Genomic DNA, 21060 nt, shown 5'->3' with positions numbered 1-21060 from the left:
GTAGTGCCACTGCCTGCGGGTGATTGACTGTATCATTGTTCCTGTTGTTGCTTTGTAAGCCTTGCTCATGGCTGACCAAGGGAACCAAAGCAACAGGCAGGTTTCGATCGACAGCCCTGTTTCCACTGTCCGGATCGATCTCAACATTCCATAGGCTTGGACAGTGTGACTCTGTCCGGATCTCAATATTCCATGTTTCTTTCCCCCATCTCTTTTACCCATTTCACCATTTGCATTCCAGGAATAGATGACTTGGCTGTTATTTTTCACCCCATTTCACCATTTGCATTTAATAGGGCATTTCGAGCCTGTCAAAACCCCTCTTCTGGTTCTGGCCAAGTTAGTGCGTAAGGCCAAGGTGTTCTGATTTCAACACCGGAGTAACTTGGCTGCATGAATATATACCTCTATGCAATTGAGCGCCCAGCTACTTGTTGATTCAACAGTCTAAGGAGATCGGGACATCACCTTCACCTTACTAAGAAGAGACGGCCAACATACAAACGCACGAAAATTGAAGAATGGTATTCTAGCAAGAATTTGAAGTAACCCTTTACAATAAAAACACGAAAAATCTAGAATGTCATGGTCTTACAGACCATCATCAATGGCAATTACAGGGAGCCCGTGGGGCACCAAAACCTGAGAAAGGGTGCCCCTTACTGCCCTTATCCTTCATCGTCCATCCAACCACCTCCTTTGTAAAGAAAAGGAACGCATCTTTCATAGCTCAAAATCCCAATACATCCTCAAAGAAATGCGGCAAACAACCATCTCGCCCAGTTGGTCCCCCTACCAATCATATAGCAGCTGGTAACAAGGTCGATTGTGCAAAGATAAAAGGCTCTAGGCTGAGGCATCTGCAGCTCCCTCAGGTTTGTCTGTGTCCATCTGCTCGGCAGCAGGCTCCTCAGCAGCTTCCTCGCTGGTTGGTTCACCGGCAGCGTTTTCACCATCTGGTTGCTGCTGCTCCGGTGTTTGAGGTTCAGGTGCTGGGGTTTCAGTTGGAGGCGGAGTCTGTGGCTTCGGAGCTGGCTTGGGTTTTGTCATGATTGGTTTGCAGAACCTGTAAAGCAAGGTTCAAGGATTAGTCTTCTCAGAAGGTTGTCCTTACACGTGCATGTAAACAATTAGGGTAGGGCGGTAGGCCAATCACAGAAAAGGGAGGGCATAGGCATATACTAACCTGTCGAGTGTTTCAGCTTTCTTCTTAAGGTCAGCAGCAAGGAGCACAGGATTAGCATGCTTTGGCAGGGCATCCTGCTGCTGTTTTTTCTCTGCTAGCCAAGTCTCTGCTTCCGAGCACTCATTAATGACCTAGAAGAAAATAAGGGTTAGTAACTGACAACAGTACCACCATTTACCACATAAGCATTGCAACTGCCAACTAATACAAAAATGAAAAGACACACCCTTGTGTTTTGGAACTGAAAACAGCTATATCAGGAAATGCAAGCCAATGACTTAGTACTACACTACTACTCAAATATCGTGTAGCACATTGCTGTGAAGAAAAAACAAATTTATCAAGGGAATATGAAAAGGAATTAACTCAATTACACTACTTCTATTTAGAATTAGTTATTACCTTTTGCTTACCACCATTTACCACATAAACATTGCAACTGCCAACTAATACAAAAATGAAAAGACACCCTTGTGTTTTGGAACTGAAAACAGCTATATCAGGAAATGCAAGCCAATGACCTAGTACTACACTACTACTCAAATATCGTGTAGCACATTGCTGGTGAAGAAAAAACAAATTTATCAAGGGAATATGAAAAGGAATTAACTCAATTACACTATCTCTATTTAGAATTAGTTATTACCTTTTGCTTTTCTGATATGTCGATGTGCTCAAACTTTTGGTCATTAGACAGTGCAGCTTCTCTGAAGCTGTTGATGCAGTATACCAGTTGGTTCACAACAAAATCTCTAACTTCCCATTCCTTGAAACGAGCCTCAATAGGATCACCAACCTACAATTGAAAAAAGAAAAAACTTCCATCATCTAAGACATTAAATCAGAAGAAAAATTGTATCAGTAGATTACATTTAATACATGTAGTGTACTTTAGGCATACCTTTTTAAGTTCTTCCAGTTTAGCGATATAGACTCCCTTGGTCTCATCCTCACCATCTTCATACAGCCAATCCTCAACCTCCTAAAGCTTAGAAATCAAACCTTCCTTGTCCTCAGGTGTGACAAAATCACCGTACTTGTCATAGAGCTGGATAGAAGAAAAACAAATTCAGGCTCTATTCACAAATTTTATTGGAGAATATTGGAACGTGCAGATCAACATACCTTGTTACGCATGTCATAAACATAAGCTTCCACAGCGTTCTTCTTCTCCTTGGTTTCTTCCATTACCCTGTCCTGAAGGGCCATCTCATACTCTTTCTCTACAGCCTTATTCAACTCAGCAGCCCCCAAAGCACCATAGACCAATTCAGAGATTGGAATATTAGTTTTCTTAACTTTCTTTTTCGATGGCTCAACCTAAAACAAGAAAAGTCAATTCCAAAGGCATTAATTAGTCTCCCATTTTGACAAAGGGAAAATAGAAAAATTCAAGCGTGCAAAAACAGAACAGGGATATATTTTAATTCTATTGTATTCTTCTTGTTATATATGACTTGCGACAATCATGAACCACATTATGCACATTATGGAACTCAACTTTTTTTAGAACAAGAAAATGATTGTTAAATGATCAGCAAAGTACTTCCATGTTGGAAACTAATACAGTAATGAAATGTCATATCAAGGCACCACAGGACACTAATTCCACTCTAGACCATCTCAATGTAATAAATCCAAACCCAAACTTTGTAAACGGTAAAACCATACCTTAGCATCAGTATCCATTGAAACAGATTTTTCCTCAGAAGTTGGTGCTCCATTTTCAGCACCCTCTGCAGTGTCCGTAGCACTTTTAGACTCTTGCATATTCACATCAGTTCCAGAAGCAGGGTCATTTGGTGTTTCATCTGTGTCCATCTTAGTAGCTTCCTTCTGAGCCTCATTAGTAGCTGATACTGGAACTTCTACTTCCTCTTCCTCCAGCATCTGCATCCAACCACAAAGCACATTACACCAACAACATAAAGAAGACATTACATGCTACTCCAGAGGATGACAAACAATAAATGATCAAATTACCGTTGCTGATTCAACTGAGACTATCCCATGTATGTTGAGACGGACTTTCAGTTTCAGTTTTGCCTTTTCACCATTGCTAGATTGGAAAGGGCCAACCTGCAAGTATATGATAGAAAATAAGTAAAATAAACTGTTCTGCGACCAGATTGAATTTTGCCCAGCTATACTCTCAAAATGCTAACTTACTTAAAAGCATACTGGCTAGAGCAGCTTACCGTGTAAGTGCTAATTTTTGGCTCAATTTGTGCATCATTTGTGTCAACATTCACAATATCAACTGCGAATGTATTGGCTCGATAAAAGGTCATAGCTTTGGTGCTAGGGATGGCATTCCCTTTTGGGAATACAATTGTTTGTTGTGTTTCATTGTTCTGGGCATCTGGCTTCCATGATAAAGCAATTGAGAAAGGAAACCCATCATTAACCTGCAAAAAATGAAGCATCGTTATACAAGATGCATAAAGGCAAAAGGGGCAAATAACATGTAATCAATTAAGCATTCACTCAAAAGATAATTCAGGACAAGAATATAACAGTTATCTAAGAATCAAACATCTATTATACAATACTAACTACATAAGAACATTACTCTCAAGGAAGATAATTCACCAAGCATAACTAGTGAACATACATTGATCTGTGTTAACAAATAACAAAATGAGAACAATATCATAAGCATACAAGTGGACAACAAAATTATAAAAAATAAATATTATAAAAACCAACATGCAAAATGTAGCAGTCAACTAAAATAAGATGCATAATGAAACAAATAGACAAATATTTCACATATTTAAAGATGAAGGTGCCGTCAAAACAGACGAAGGTATCCATGCCTCTAACAAAAGATATCAAACCAAGAGCTACCTTTTACAATACCAAAAACATAAATAACAGCAAAAAAGGAATTACAATGTAAAAAGATAGTGAGTTAAATACCTGGAATTCCCGCACTTTGAAAGTGGGGCTGAGAATAGCACATTGGAGAGCACAACCTCTGGCCACACACTCACTAGCATTCATTGTCCTCCTAGGTTCCTTCCCGAAGAATTCAGTTATTATCTTGATTATGGCGGGCACACGAGAACCGGATCCGACAACCTCAACAAAGTGCACGTTTTCTGTCGTCAAGCCAGCTTCAGCCAAGGCTTTTTCCAAAGGCCCTTTCACGCGTTCCAGCACTGGAGCACTAATCTGTTCAAACTCCTCCCTCTTAATGAACCCACGCACATCATTCTGGTGGGTCAATTAGTTCACCTTGGCTCGCTCGGTGGAGCGGCCGTCTGTACAGTTTGCTACTGCCTGATGATACGAGTATTATCATAAGATGTTTAACTGATTCTAAGGTGCGTGCGATTCTGGACTGCGTTTGCCAGATTTTGTAACGAACGAGCTTTCTTTTTGTTGTCTTCCATATTGCTTGCTGGCGAATTTTCTGGTTCTACTCCTGAGGAGCTTATTTGCCACATTTGGCACCTGCAATCTTCATCGGCCGCGGCTAGCGTTTGATTTCTTTCTCTAGCCGCCAAGAATCAATAATGTCTCACCGAAATCCTTCGCAATCATGCCACAAAATTGTGGTATGCGAGAGACCTTGCGCGACGAGCAACGGAACCAACCCCTAGATCAGACGCCAAATGGACACCGCGCTCCAGTTGCGTAACTGCATTGCATCCCCCGCGCAGCTCAACTGGTTAGGCGCGTCGAATCGTGCGCACCTCGCGTTTGCTTCGCGGCCCCACCACCGCCGGCGGCCAGGCCTGCCTTTGCCTGAGTTAGCGGGGGACTAGAGAACCCACCCGCTGGCCCAACGTTCTCCGCGTCCTGTCATCCTCGCCACTCGGAACGCCAGCCAAGGCTCACTGCCAACCGGGGCCCACGGCATGCTCTCTGTCCCCAAACCAACGGCCTGAAGAAACTTCAGGAGAGCTGGAACTTCTCCAATGCGACAGGGAAACAGCCGAGGAAAGAACTCGCGATGCACATGCGCCCTACGCGAAAGGAAATTTCGCCGGCCGGTGACCGGCGTGTTCACCGGACCGAACGTTCAAAGCTGCAGAACAGGCGGCAGAGGGAAAAAGAAGCTTCTTTTCGAGGCACGAATTGAACATTGTGCCGGACTACTGAGCCAACACGGCAACGATAGAATTTCTTTCCATTCTCTGCCTCAAGGAAAAAAAAAAGAAGAATTAAGTGAACGAAAAGCAAGAGAGCAACGGTCAGCAGTCAGCTTCCTTGCTGTCGGAGAAACGTGCTCCATTTAGTCCTTCCCTAAAATGTCAGTGTATTTGTGTGTGCAATCAGTCGATCGCGATCCGTGTGACTTCTACCATTAAAATACCAGACACGCTAATAATCAAGAATGCAGCGACACTGCATTGCAGGGCAGGTTTCTTAGAAAGGGGATAAAACTAAAAGGAGCTACTCCCTGCGTTCAAGTTCAAATTCTAAATAGTTCCAACTTTTTTAAAAGCGTTATAAATTTTGTAATCTTTTCTATAATTTAGATCAAATATAAAAATAGTTTGACTCTCTCTGAGAAAGTTGAGAAAATATAAAATTTGAAATTGGAAGGAAGTAGTTCACAAGAGGCTCAAAAGCATTTAACAGAAACTTGGTAAAGCACAACATCTGAGGACTTCAAGCAGAATCATGTCCATACAAAATCCCACCAGGAGTTTCTAATTCCAAACACACCCGAACTTATTGTTCTACTTTGCTTCAAGGAAATTTACTTCGAGTACGGAATCGAACAGATGGATTGAACATCCTGTAAAACTCTACCTTTGGCCGAATCAATCAAGACATTCGGTGATGAGATTCATTGGTACAATTCGATCATGGAACATATATCTACTCGGTTTTTAGTCCAATCCAGATCACAACAGTGGGTGAGACATATGGCTTACTCAACCTCCCAATCCCCAACATAAAATAGTATGGAGAGCATCAGTTTCGCCTAACTTACCACCAACCAAACATAGCAACAGGAAAATTCAATCGACAACGGAGAAGATGAACCCAACTATGCTGAGGCCTCAGCAGAATTCTCAGGCTTGTCCGTGTCCATTTGCTCCCCAGAAGCCTCCTGCGCACCTCCCTCACTTGCCGGCACACCAGTTGCACCTGCACCGTTTTGTTGCTGCTCTGGTGTTTGAGGCTCCTGTGCTTGGGTTTCAGGCTGCGGCGGTGGAGTCTGTGGTGGAGTCTGCGGCTTTGGAGCTGGCTTAGGTTTTGTCATGATCGGTTTGCAGAACCTGTAAAACAAGGTTTCAGAACCAATTCAAATTACAGTACCATACTCAGATTTATGTGCAGAGCTACTCCCTCCCCTCCCCATCCCAAAAAGAATGCAACTCTCACTTTCTGAGGAGTCAAACAATTTTAAGTTTGATCAAATTTATACAAAAAATTCTAACATTATGTCTCCAAATAGATTTAGTGTGAAAATATATTGCATAATTAATCTAATGATACTTATTTTGTAACATAAATATTAATACTATTTTGTATAAACTTTGTCAAACTTGAAATTGTTTTACTCCTCAGGAATGGAGGGAGTAGTTAGTATCTTTGACAACGAACCTGTCAAGTGTTTCAGCTTTCTTCTTCAGATCTGACACAAGAAGCACAGGGTTAGCGAACTTTGGTAGAGCATCCTGCTGTTGCTTTCTATCTCTCAGCCAGTTCTCTGCCTCAGAGCACTCGTTGATGACCTGTGTTGAAAAAACAATTAGCAACCAACAGTAGGATTTGACTCTTACAACTGACTGATTACATAACTATAGGCTGTAAAAGACATCTATAGTGTGTTCATGTAATAGGTGGACTCACACCTGCACAGCAAGACTAAAGATCAAGGGATTTATGAGACAGAACATCACTATTGAACTACCTTTTGTTTCTCTGATATATCGATGTGCTCAAACTTTTGGTCATTAGACAGCGCAGCCTCTCTAAAACTGTTGATGCAGTATACCAGCTGGTCAACAGCGGAACCTCTCTCGGTCCACTCTTTGTACCTTGCCTCAATAGGATCACCAATCTGCAGTCGAATAGATGTTTTGAGCTAATAGAATGCATAAAACATGAAGAAAAGAATACCAAACAATAGGCAGACAGAGGCAATCAGTGCAGTGAATCTACCTTTTTAAGTTCTTCCAGTTTAGCAATATAGACCCCCTTTGTCTCATCCTCACCATCTTCATACAGCCAATCTTCAACCTCCTGAAGCCTAGCAATCAGCGCTTCCTTCTCCTCTGGTGTGACAAAATCGTTGTACATGTCGTAGAGCTAAACACAAGAAAAAGTACACAATTATATACTGCTTGAAACCAGACGAAGACCGTCAGGGAATTCATCTCAATATACCTTGTTACGCATGTCATAGACATAAGCCTCCACAGCATTTTTCTTCTCCTTGGTTTCTTCCATTACCCTGTCCTGAAGAGCCATCTCATACTCCTTCTCTACAGCCTTTTCCAGTTCAGCAGCGGGCAATGCACCATAGACCAACTCATTGACTGGAACAGAAATTTTCTTAACTTTCTTTTTCGATGGCTCAACCTAAAATAAATAAAGTCAATTAAGAAATGATTAGTCCTAGCATACAACCCAAACACATTCAAGAATACATACTAGCATCTAACTTGCTAAAAAAAATCAATATTGTAACACACATGAACGGAACAAGAATGTTGCCCTACAAATTAATCTTTTCTTTAACACCTTAATATAAAATCCTGAATCGACAGCAAGGGCAAAATATGGAAACTCATATGTAACAAAATAAAAACAAATAAATAAATACACTAGTATGCTGCAAAAAAAAATGCATGTGTACTACTCCAAAGTTTGTTTCATACCTTTGCATCAGTTTCCATTGGGACAGATTTTTCCTCAGGATCTTGTGCTCCATTCTCAGCTGCAGTAGCACCCTCAGTGGTATCAGCACTTTTAGGCTCCTGCATATTCACATCCGTTCCAGAAGGATCACTTGGTGCATCATCTGTGTCCATCTTTGTGGCATCCTTCGGAGCTTCATTCACAGATGAAGCTGGAACTTCCACATCCTCCTCCAGCATCTGCATAAGAAGAATACAAAAAATGTTACAAAAACAATAGATCGATGGTGCTAATCCAAGCAAGATTACAAATACCTTACAAATACCTAGTCTTGTAACTTACCATTGCTAAATCAACTGTTACAATCCCATGGATGTTGAGACGAACTTTAACTTTCAGTTTGGCCTTCTCACCTTTGGAGGGTTGGAAAGGGCCAATCTGCAGAGTTCAGCGCATCATAGCAGATCAGCAACTATTAAATACTGGCAAGGGCCAGAACGTCATACTTGAGATGAACAGCACAAACAAAACTATTGAATAACATAAACATTAAGGCGTTGCTTACTGTGTAAGTGCTTATTTTTGGTTGAATTTGTGAGTCACCCGTGTCAACGTACAAAACATCAACTTCAAATGTACTTGATCTATAGAAGGTCAGAGCCTTAACGCTGGGGATAGCATTCCCCTTTGGGAATACAACGGAATGCTGGGGTGCACTGTTCTGGGAGTCTGGCTTCCATGACAATGCAATTGAGAAAGGAAACCCATCATTAACCTGCAAAAGTGTGAATTCAGCGTCATCACTAGATATGCAGGGCGTAATAGCACATGTCATACACTAATCTTTGATTCATAACAGTTTTAAGATCATTTATGTTCAAAGGTTCAGTAAAATAAGAAGTGAGAATGTCACATGGATACACCATAATTAATGCACAGGGAACCATAACAATAGCGCATACAAGGAAAAACCTAATTGAGCAGTTCTCCCATTAAAGGCTTAAAGAACATTCTGAATAACATTTTAACCAAACAGTTGAATGATCAACAAAATAATTCTATTTGCTAGATACTACCAAAAAAGGCCAACACACCAAATGCTGTCACCAAACTTTCAAGTATAATAAATATCCAGACCACAACAAGCAGATTTCAAAGGGTGAATACAGTATTAAAAAGAAATAAGTGATGATTGACACGTAGTACAATTATTGCTGTGCCCATTACAATCAATAAAGCGATGACAGACATCATATATACCTAGTACTGCTACAATCCAACCAATGGATTACACCAAATGTGCAAAAGAGTTTATGAGTATTACCTGAAACTCCCGCACTTTAAAAGTGGGGCTGAGAATAGCACACTGAAGAGCACATCCTCGTGCAACACACTCACTAGCATTCATAGTCCTCCTTGGCTCCTTCCCAAAAAATTCTGTAATTATCTTGATTATGGCTGGAACACGAGAACCAGAACCAACAACTTCAACAAAGTGAACATTTTCTGTTGTCAAGCCAGCTTCAGCCAGTGCCTTCTCCAATGGCCCCTTCACACGTTCCAGCACTGGGGCACTAATCTGTTCAAACTCCTCCCTCTTGATGAACCCCCGCACATCCTTCTCGTCCATCAAACACTCTATATTCAGTGGTGCCTCAGGGTTGGCGCTGAGCACCTTCTTCAGCTTCTCACACGCTACACGCAATCTAAGGCATGCACGGGCATTCTGGTACACATCAATCTTGTACTCCTCTTTGAACTTGGCTGCAAAGTGCTTAAAGAGGGCCTCATCAAAGTCCCTCCCACCAAGGGACCGGTCATACGTATGGGACAACATCTTGAGTTGTCCCTTCTTGTAACCAACAATGCTGACCTGCATGCTGGCATGACCAACATCAACAAATGCAACGTTCAACTGATCGTTCTCCGGGAGATCAGTCTTATAAATACCATATGCCAATGCTGTGGCTGTTGTCTCATGGAACAACCGCAATGGACGGAGACCCGCAATAGTGGCAGCATCCAGAACAGCCCTGCGCTGAAGATCACTGAAGTACACTGGGATACCGATGCAGCAGTCCACAACCGCAGCATTCAAGTTACCCTCAGCAATGCCCTTCAGATTGGACAGAACCATGGCAAGCAGCTGCGTGGGGGTGAACGCCTGCTCCTCGCCCAAATACCGTGCATGGACAAGCGGAAACCCATCAGGACCCTCGGACACACGGAATGGGAAAGAGGCGAGATCTTGCTGCAGCTCGGGATCGGAGAACTTGCGGCCGAGCAGGCGCTTGATCTGCGAGATGGAGTTCTTGGGGTTCATGGTGGAGGACGCGGCACCTGCAGTGCCGATGAACCGCTGCTTATCCCCGAAGCAGACGATGGCTGGGGTCTCCCGCTTCGACTCCTCGTTGAGGACCACATCGATGCCGCGCTGCCGCGCCACGGCGACGATGCAGCTCTCATTGCCAAGGTCGAACCCCACTACGCTCATCGTCGATTCGCGCTCAGCTACCGACCAGTACAGGCTAGATCTAGATCACAATCAAACCCTGCAAACAGCAGTGAGATCTACGGGTTAAGCGCCCATGAAGTTTTCGCCAAAAGCACCACGAATCCCAGCCGCCGACCCCAAAACCACCGCCCGAGCCGACGCCTCCAAACCCGCAAAAAAACCAGAAAAATTGAAACCTAGATCGTACTCGTACCTGCAGGTCGAGGCCGGTGGAAGCTCGCAGCGCCGCAGCGGGAAAGTACGGGGCAGCGCTTTCCTTTGGAGACCGGAGGAGGGTGGAGGCGGCGGTGATATACGGTGGGGCGCCGCCGGGGCCGGGGAATCTTCTAGAAAGTCTGAACGAGAAACCCTCCGCGCTCCGTTCCTGAGCCACCAGACACCATCTGAGGCGTTGGTTTAATGGGAAGTCACACGGACGGTTGGATGTGGTGTTCGAGTTTGAACAGGGCTCGAGGTCGGGGGCTATGGCCCTGTTTCAGCTCGTTCGGCTGCAGCCAGCGCTGGTTGATGCTTGAGTGCCTGGCCGGTGGGACTGGGGAGGTCCGCCAGCTGCGCCAACGACCAGCTCAGCCAGCCTAGCCGAAACAGCGCATTTGAATAAAGTGTTTGTTTCCGCAAACCACAAACGTGCCAGTGTTTTCTCAAACGCGGCTCCGCGTCCGCTTTTTAGACCGACTCCAACGGTTCGCGGCTGCGGATCGGCATTCGCCCGGGACGCAGAGCGTGGGGCCCGCCCTTTGGGAAAGAAGAACCGCGGCCTCCTTCCAGCGGCTTGCGGAACGGCCGTCGCATCCCCGTCCACTCCGCCGCCGGCCGTTGGTTCCCGCGTGAACCTTGAAGGCGACGAGGGGTTCCGGTGGACGACGGCGTCGCGCCGGCGCGTACAGCCCCTAGCCGGAATCAAGATCCTGCCGGCGCTGCAGCACTCCCGACGGCGCCCTCGGGTCGTCGTCCCCAAATCGGTCTGACAGCTCCTTCCCGGCGGCGCTCTCCCCCCACCCCCAAAATCGTTCCTTCTCTGTTCCAACTCCACCACGGAGGTATGCATCGATGCTCCCCAAAAATCGCTCCTCCTCAAAAAAACGTACCAGCGGGAGATGAGATCGAGAGGGGCGAGTCGAGGAGCACCTGCTGCAGATGGTGCCGGGGCAGTGGAAGATCCAGCGCTGGGGGGTGAAGAAGACCTCGTGCGCCGCCGGCTCTTGCAGCTGCTTCTCCGTCCGCCCGAGAAGCGGTGGGGGTGGTCCATCCGCGCCGGATCTCCGTCCGCGCCAGTGGTGGTGGTGGCGGTGCTCCGTCCGCCCGAGATGCACCAGAGAGGGAGAAGGGGAGGACGGGAGCGACAGTTGGGATGGGAGGCCGGGGGGGCTCGCGCGGATCTGCGGGACGGGAGGGAGGTACCCCGTTTTTCCGAGACGCAATGGGCAATCCGTTGGGCGCGTGAACAGTGCGCCCAGCGTCTCATTTACCGCGGCGGGGACGGGATGGGAAGCCCGCTGGAGTCGAATCACGGATGAGCAGTTCATTTCTTCGAACTCCACACTGGCGGTGACTCGTAGTCGCGCGTTCGTTGCGGGATGTTCGGGCGAGTGCGAGGTTTATCGCCGGACGTGTTCACAAGGAAGAGCACATACAGGGAGAGGTCTAGCATGGGGTTGGGGAGTTCCGGTCCCCACCCATCCCACACACAACCTAAACACACTGGAGGAGGAAAAGAAGTATGAATAAGAAGAAAGAGTGAAAAAAAAATCTGAATGGAGTAGAGAAGAAAGGAGAGGAGGGACCTCCATTGTGTGACAGTGAAGCTAGAAAAAAAGTGAGACCCAGAGTGAAAAAACAAGCATCATCGTCGCATGCTGCAATGTATTGATAAAATTGGCACCGAACCTTGCTACAAGCGTGGGACCACATATAAGATAAACTCCAGCCGCATTTGTTTGTTATGTACTGCCACCACAAAGTGCTTCTACTCTTATGGACTGCACAAAATCTTTCTTTATTGATAGGGCACTAGAGCCTCAACTTGCATCGCTCCAGAATTTTCAAGCCCTGGCCTCATTTTGGCATGATAGCTGTAGTGTGGAGAGTGATGCCTAAAATAGAGCAAGAGTATTTGGGTATCACATCGTGGATGGGGCTTAAGGGGCAACAAGAAAGATATTGATAATATCCTAGGAAAGAGAACATGAGGATTCCACGAGGATAGAATAGAAAATCTCACAGGAAGCCGTAAATAGAAGAAGATGAATGGATAATTGTCCAAAAAGATGCTACATTCATACTCCCTCCTCCCAGAAAGACCGTAGTTGAAGGATTTAAAATTTATCCCAAAAAAACTGTTACTGAAAGAATTCATCATTTATGGAACCCACCTCCATTCCACCGCAGGGAAACTTCTCGGAGCCGGCCACCATTTGGAAAAAAATAAATAAATGGCCACAGCCAGCCAGCGGTCTGAAAAAATCTATCACCATTCATCTCCTCCATCTCTCTTAGGCTAATCCCAGTGGGGTGTTTCATAGTGATGTTTCTAAGGTAGCCACATAAGCAACAAAGAAATGAAATGGTGTATGAAACTACCTCTACAATACATAATTTCATAGCACAATTTCATATGCTTCAAATAGCATTTAATTTTATGACTCAACAAGAGTTGGTATCCGTGTACACATAGTTTCATCTAGATGAAACTGGTTTCATCTCTCTCTTCTTAAATTTGATGTCATGTCATCAAGAAATCTTATGTGGCATGCTAATTAATGAAAATGAAACTCGATGAAACTTCCCACTGGGATTGGCCTTACCCCTCTCTCTATTGATCTTATCCACTCACAGGATCCCCTCTCTTCCACGAGAACTCCTGGTCTCCTATTCCCCAATCCCCCTCTCGCTCTCTACTGCCCCTCTCTCCCCTCCCTCAATTTGTCTCTCTCCCTCAATTCCTCTCTCTCCCTGCTGCCCGTGGGGAGTGACCCACGCACGGGACAACGGGGTGCGGCGGCAACGCGAGCAGCAGGACGGAGGCAGCCCGTGCGTGGCCCGCGGGAGCCGCGGCAGCCGGCTTGCGGGACCGACGCCGGGCGAGCACAAGAGGCGGCGGCCGGCGTTGGAGAGCAGGCGCGGGACTGCAGTGGCAACCGGCTCGGGGAGCGACGCCGGGCAGGCGGGAGGAGCCACGGGTCGCCGGCCTGCAGCTGGTCGAGGGTCTAGGCAGCGATGATGGTGCTTGCACCGTGTCATGAAGGCCGCCGACGTTGGGCTCCAAAGTGAGGCCACAACGTCGATCTGCGCGCGCGAGCACCTTATAGGACGGGGTCGCCTGCGCGTCAACGCCGAAGGCATCCCGTATGTGCTCGACTCTGAGGATGAAGACTCTGACGTGGAAGTCCTCGCCAACGTTGATCCCATCTACCATGACATCTTTGTCAGCATGTACAAGGTTTTGGTCCCTATATTCTTCTGTCCCTAGTTCATATGGTTGCTAAACTGTTGTCTATGGATCAGGTACTAGTGGTGACAATGAACTGTTACTTAGTTGTGTCATATGAACTGCAGATTAGGTACTAGGAGTGACTATGAACTGTTAACTTGTTGTGTCATATGAGCTACTATAATCTGTATGTGTCACAATGAGATGCTAGTTGTGGTAAATAAATATTATCCTAGCTAGTAAAATTAGTGTTTTTATAAATTTGTACTACATGCAAATTCCCTTCCTTTTCTCTCTGGTTTACTGTGATTTTCTATCTTGTTTTTTATGCAGTCATAGATAGGTTTCTGAAAGTATAGCTGCACCACCACCTTACATAGCTGACACACATAAATTTTATAGCTTTTTACAATTACAACAAATGCACATGACTTTATATTACAGCAGTAAAAACATGGTCATGACTATTTATATTACAGCAGTAGCAAAATGCAAATGACATTATATTACAACAGTTACAAAATGTTCATGACTTATATTACATCTTTAGCAAAATACTTGTGCGATGAATATACCCGTCCTAATGTGCATAATTAGAGTCCTAGCGCTGCGATCACATCCTCATATAGCTGGCGGTCACAACTAAGACTTTTAGGTAGCATGCCTAGTGCCTCTAGCCTGTCTTTGTTCATGTGAGGAATCTTGAATTTGTTTCCTCCACCATCTTTCATCACTTCAATCATACACCCTTGTAGTGTTAGAAACTCCCTGTTCAAAGTTGCTGGATCATAGTTATCAAACTCCTTCTGTACATTGTCAATAAGGTCATCTAAGTTCCTAGAAACTCGTTCATTGGTTAAGGATTGAAGAGACGCAAAGAATCCTAGGTCTAGGACATTCAAATCCGGGGAATTGGTAGGTTGGTTGATGAGTCGTATGTCAAACTCCGTTTGTGCTACAGCAGCAGCAAATTCTTCATCATTTACCAGGAGATGTGAAGGAGCATTATCTTGTTGAATCCAAATGGTATTTACAACATGTTCTCGTGGCCATCGTTCAACAATAGCTTTTAGAACCTTGCCAATAATGTAAGACCTCATAGTACTTCGATCTACCTTAATCGGCTTGGTGATTAGGGTTCCCCTTCCTCTATTGTGGCTTCTTCTTTTTACTGATTCCTATAGGAAATGAAACCAAGTAAGAATCACAAATGAGTGGCACAAAATGATGTATGAAAGTAAAACATTGTAAAATATACATTTTTGACAAATGCCCAGACTCCTAGCTTCCCATCAAAGATGCAATTACCTTCATCGTCATATATAGGTCTTGCAACTGCAGCCAAGAACATAACTTTACCAATGCAATTCTTATTTAGCACGGCCCTGTGTGGGTCCTCCTCTTCTGGAAGCATATAATATTTCTTATATTTTGATGTGATGTTGAACCACTTCTCATCCATGTGGATGATGTTGTACATTTCAATGAACCTTGGTTCATTTGGCAATGTACGGTGATCTAACATGGAAACACACAATTGCAGCCTCTCTTTTTTGTTTTCTTCCCTCAACAAAGGCTTGAGCGTGCTAGAGTGACGTCTTAGTAGTCCTTGCTTGAACCACCTATGTAGACTGCTCCTTTTTACACGAATGGCCTTAGCTAGAGAGCGAATAGTGCTTCTCCTATGCAAGGGAACACTAAGAACCGCATAAATGTCTACTTGCGTCTTTTTGCGGCCACACTTTTTGGACTTCCAGGATCTAACATCCACTGGCAGTCCTTGCAAACGGCATTGCTTTGCTTGCTGCCAAATGCGTTGCACTTGAGGCCTACTAACATGGAACATTTGAGCAACTATAGTTGTGCTTTTCCTTTTTAGTTTTCCACAGACACTTTGTTCAAGCAATGCTGCATAGATTTGCTGCCGTTCATCGTTCGTCAAATTTCTATATGAATGTGTATTATTTTCATTTCCATGATGAGCATGTTCATCGTCCGAGTCTTCCAACTCTACGTCATCGAAGGCTATGTTCACGGCATCAGCGTAAACACCATACTCATGCATGTCACCCATCATATCTACAAAAGACATAGTACATGGTTAGTTGGAGAGCAATTATTGCAGATGTGTAAAACAATTTAACTAAAATGAGATATAAAACCAATCAGATCTATTGTCTCAGGTTAATTATACACTTGATTATTTTATATTTTTTGGCCTTTTGCACTACAAGTTTTTCTGATCACTAGTTTTGATTTACAGATTTTCTTACCACCATTTTTGTATGGAATGTAGCATGTGAGGCTGCTCAATAGAAAGGTAGTATAAAAAACAGAATGCTAAATTGAGACAAGTAAATAAAAAACTTTGGTGATCATCTACTTACTGATAACTTGTTGTAGCTCTTGTTGCTGATCAGAAACTCCAAAGTTGAAATCAAATTCGTCATGTACAACCGGACAGTCAAAGTTGAGCCCTTCAGCAATGTCTTCCTCCATCATGTCTAAAAAAAGTTTTGCCTGATGAGGTTACTGATTCATTAAATTCAACTAAGAAGTGAAGTAATCTATTCATCTTCCTTGAGATGTTAGAACTGACCTTCATGGCAATGATTGATTTCTCCTTGATCTTGTGTAGGTTCATTTAGATCAGGTAAGGGCTGACCTTGGAGATGGACCTGGAGGTAAACGGGATCTTCCTCATCTTGCTCATGTGCTGGTTCTTCATTTAGATCAGGTAAGGGATGACCACCTTGGCTATGGACCTGGAGATGAACTTGATCTTCCTGTTCTTCCTCATGTGTTGGTTCTTCATGCAAGTTAGGTATGGGCTGACCACCTTGGATATGGACCTGGAGATGAACTTGATCTTCCTGTTCTTCCTCATGTGCTGGTTCTTCATTCAAGTTAGGTATGGACTCTCCTCTTATATGTGGTAGCTTGTTTAGATGTATTGGCATGGCTGGTGATGAAAATGACTTGTAGGCGGCTAATGGATGGATGCTCAATCGTGTGGGTCTTGCACTTATACAAGGGAGATGAGAGGTGGCAGCACAGGCGGGAAGAAACATGGGCTCCTAATTCAAATTTTGTACTCGTGGTAGCTAGCTTCTCGCCAGAAGTTTCTAGGAGCTAGGAGGATTTGCTTCGGGGGCTCTCATGGGCTGGTTATTTAGTGCCACGTGTGGCTCTCATAGCCACAATTTTTTAGTATTGTAATGATTCACAAATTGTACAGTACCACACCTGTAACATGTCAGACTACCTTTTTAAGGGTATTTTCGTAATTTCTCACCACTCCTTGGTTTTCACACCCAGTCCTATAACAACGGTCTTTCTAGGACGGAGGGAGTACACCCTATATATTTTTAAAAATGATGCTATATTTCTCACAAGTATATTAGAGATAGTTCCGTGTTGAATATATTTTAATTAATAAATTACGACCATGTAACATATAAAATGTATGTTGGTCACGTTTTAGTATTGAATTGATTGATGATTGTGCCGCTAGCAATTTTTGGCATGGTTTCAAAAGGACGATAAGTCACACATCGACCCCTGGAATTTGTCCCCCACCGTCTCTTTTGACCTGGCATCCATCAATTGCAAACTTGACCATCACCATCAATTTTATTTCTGCAGAGTCCAAGACGTTTTCATCGTGGAATGTCAAGATGCAGGGTAGGGCACCGAAGAGAAGGATACTGGACACGATCCAAAAGGTTCTTATATGGCTGTGCGACTGTGCGTCCTGGATAGTGGATACCGGTTATGGAGCAGTGCAATTTCGTGACGTATGTTTGCTGGATTTGTGAGGGGAGAAAAAAGAGGGAAAATAGTGCAGGACAATGGCTCCACTCCGTATGCACTGCAACAGGACAACTCGTTACAGTCCAGAGTTCGGGCATTCGCCCCCCACGTCACGGACTGGAATCCTTTTCCATTTGGAACAAGTGGCAAGTGCCATCTCTGCTGACTGAATAATCCCTTTCTACTTTTCCGCGGCCTATTCGACTGGCGGAATTTTTTTTTATTTTAATCCTTTTTATCTAATATTTTAATAATAACCCGTACAGATCTAAATTCCCAAGAACTAGCCCTTTTGGTCGTGCCAAGTCCCGTGTCGCGACTCCCTAAAAGGTCACGCCACATGCCTCGGTGCGACCGAGCTGCCACGCTGGCACACGCGTTGCAGCGAGCCTGACGTGGCAAGGCTGAGTCGCGCCACATGCTTTGGCGCGACTCAGCCTAATACAAGCCCACCCGGCCAGCTTCCTCTTCCTCCTCCTCCCATTCTTTTTTCCTCCACTCGACTCGACCTCCATGGCGTCGCCCCTCCCTCTTCCCCTCTAGATCCACTCCATCCTCCACCTGATTCGAAGGGGAAACGAAGGGAAACCGATCCTTAAAGGTAACTCCTCCAATCTAATTGATTGGTTTTCCTCCATTTCGCGGATTTTTTAGGATTTGAGTTGGTTAGGGTTTTTGTAGGATTTCGCGGTCAGGGTCGTGGTCTCCGGCACCGAGGCGCGCCTCGATGTCGCGGTCGGCGCCGACCACCTCGCCACGCTGCTCGCCAAAGAGCTCCTCCCGCTCGACCGCGACTTCGCGGCACGAGCGGCCTCACCTCGGCCAGGGAGCGTGGGGGTCGTGGCGAGCCCCGCCGTGGACGAGGAGGCGACCAGGAAGCATAATCGCGGGAGCAGGGCACTGGTGGCGCCCGGCACGGTGGTGTTCACGGAGGTGCTCAGCCGGACGCTCAGTGGGCGGCTGCTACTGTCGGTGCGACGGCTCTTCTGGCGCCTCGTGTGGCACTACGCTAGGCAGGTTTAGTCCTCCTCACGTTTCCTTATGCTCTCCCATCTGACATTGCTGAGGCCTGAGGGCTGACGCCGAGCAGATAGCTCTCTGTGACTCTGTTCATGATATTGCGAGCGATTCCAGGCGTTAGTTCAACCGTTTGTGTTTAATTTTGTCAGACAGATTATGCAACTCGATGAGCCAATTGAGGTTAAAATTTACGAGTGGAACACCGGGGTCTACTGACAAGAATCGAGGCAAGGGATCTTTCTCCCTTTATCTGTTGTTGATGCATCTAATCATTAAGTTTCTGTTCAAGGCTAAGATTTAGGCCAACAGAATAAATTGTGTGTGACCTGTGCACTTGCAGAGGCAACAACTTGATCGTTTTCATAATGAGGCCGATCTAGATGAGGTCGATCAAGAATAATCATTAAGTTGTTGTTATGTTTTATTTTCATACTCTTTTATTTTCATACTCTTTTCAGTTATCAGGAGTCGCGCCATTTAGCTTTGCGTGACTAGTTAGCAAAAATTTGGTCTGAGCCAAATCTGGTCGGGGTCAAAGGTTGGCGCGACTCCTCATTGAGCCGCGCCACCGGAAATGGCGTGACTCTTTGAACAGTCGCGCCAAGCCACTCGGCGCGACTCGTATAGGAGTCACGTCACGCGACAGCACCGACCAGATCTAGACTAGGATAATTACGCGCCAATTAGTCACGCCAAGGGAAATGGCGCGACTACCTCACATTGGTGCTGACCAGATTTGACTCATGATAATTTGGTGCCAAGGGAAATGGCCCGACTCCTTGCAAGACAAGATACTTGATTGCCCATCACAAGATTATAGATAACACATTACTAGTTTGATAGGATATTACAATATACTCGATTGCACAAAGTGTCGTTCATTACACGTCTAATAATAGTAGTACCAATACATGACTACAAACTGCACATTACAAGTCCACTACAAGAATAATTCGAATTACAACAGTCCATGATAGATAAACAAGGTCCATGTGCACAAAAAGACGCTCTCTTCACCTAGTCGGAATTGCCGTCGTAAAGCAACTTTGTAACACCCCAGTGTTAATTTAGGTCCAAATGTAAAAGCATGCTTAACATTTAAATAACATCATCGTAAGCATCATCAAGGCATAATGGAGCATCATGTGTATGTGAGTTTTTGTTTGAAATTTAAATTAATGCTTGTTTGAATGAATGCTTGTGAAGAAAGTTTAAATTTTTCTACACAAATTGGACCCCAAAACTTTTACTCAAATACTAGATTTCAAATGTTGATTTAAAAATATTTTTGCAGAATTTTGTGACCTTTCAAATGAGACACAAAATTCTAGGAAATTCCAAAAGTAGTCTCTTTGTTCTTTTTGTTGCGACCAAATTTCAAAAGCTTTTCAGGTGATTCTTGATGCATTGTGTTCTTGTTTATTTTATCTATTTCCTGTAAAAATTTGGTGAATTTTTGAACCCGAGAACATCTCCGTTTTGAATTTCAAACTTGTTTTTTTCCTCGCCCGGGCCCACCCGTCAGCCTCCTCTTCTCCTCTTCCCTGCTCTGCTCTACCGCGGCACGCGTCGCCATGCCGCCGGCCAACCTCGTGCCACGCGCCAATGATCCTCATGCCGCGAGCATCCTTATCCGCCCTCCCCTCGCCCTCTCCTTGTCCGCGAAGCCGGCCCCCTTTCTTTTTTCCCTCCACCCAAACCCTAGCTCTGCTCCCCCATGGCAGCCGCCCCCCAGCTCCGTCGCCACCGTAATTCGTCGCCGCTGGTGAGGTCCTCTCCAATCTAGCGTGCGCGCCACCTAGCCCTCCCCATCCTCGACCGATTTGGGCCCTCACCCGGCCTCCTCCTCCTCTCTGCTGGGTCGCCGGCAGAGCTCGCTGTCCGTCGCCGCCTGGCGCCGTTGCGCTCGTTGCCGTTCTCCGCCCGCGTCATAGCTGGTGAGGCTCGCCTCCATCCTCTCCACGCCGTGCTCACGCCCCCGGCCTCTCTTCGGTTTCGTCTCGCTGCGTCGTCTTGCGACGCCGCCGCTCGCCGTCGCCGCGCGCGCTGTCGTGGCCGCGCCCACGCCGTGGTCAAGGCCGGCTTTTCCTTGACCCGGCCTAGTGGGCCGCTGGCCCGTGGGCCCCGCCTGTCAGCCGCTGGGCTGGCCGGCTGTGGATGCATCTAGCATTTTTCAGGGTGTTTAGTTGAGTAGCAATTTTGCAAAATTCGTAGAAATTCGTGTATAGCTCAGAAAAATGTGAAACTTGTTTTGTTGTATTCCTCTAG

At 45.4% G+C, this 21060-nt stretch overlaps 2 protein-coding genes and 1 pseudogene across 2 annotated transcripts; all 3 read right to left on the bottom strand.

Annotated features, from left to right (window-relative positions):
• Positions 1–527: 527 nt before the first annotated feature.
• LOC120664301 lies at positions 528–4396 on the bottom strand (annotated as a pseudogene).
• A 1375-nt stretch (positions 4397–5771) lies between these two features.
• Positions 5772–10968, bottom strand: LOC120664299 (heat shock 70 kDa protein 15-like). The gene is made up of 10 exons (XM_039943456.1): positions 10723–10968; positions 9339–10566; positions 8580–8789; positions 8357–8452; positions 8035–8253; positions 7541–7735; positions 7316–7462; positions 7065–7214; positions 6755–6885; positions 5772–6426 (listed from the first exon to the last, which is right to left on the bottom strand). The coding sequence occupies exons 2-10, from the start codon at positions 10506–10508 to the stop codon at positions 6195–6197; spliced, it is 2550 nt and encodes an 849-aa protein (XP_039799390.1). The 5' UTR covers positions 10509–10566; positions 10723–10968; the 3' UTR covers positions 5772–6194.
• A 5370-nt stretch (positions 10969–16338) lies between these two features.
• On the bottom strand, positions 16339–17008 carry LOC120668111. Its single transcript, XM_039948046.1, has 2 exons — positions 16559–17008; positions 16339–16463 (listed from the first exon to the last, which is right to left on the bottom strand). Exons 1-2 carry the CDS (start codon positions 16917–16919, stop codon positions 16339–16341), a joined length of 486 nt encoding a protein of 161 aa, XP_039803980.1. The 5' UTR covers positions 16920–17008.
• Positions 17009–21060: the final 4052 nt, after the last annotated feature.

The sequence above is a fragment of the Panicum virgatum genome, chromosome 3N (assembly GCF_016808335.1).
Source record: "Panicum virgatum strain AP13 chromosome 3N, P.virgatum_v5, whole genome shotgun sequence".
NCBI classification, from domain to species: Eukaryota; Viridiplantae; Streptophyta; class Magnoliopsida; order Poales; family Poaceae; genus Panicum; species Panicum virgatum.
Note: the sequence above shows the minus strand (reverse complement) of the source record. Positions and strands in the feature narration are given on the sequence as shown.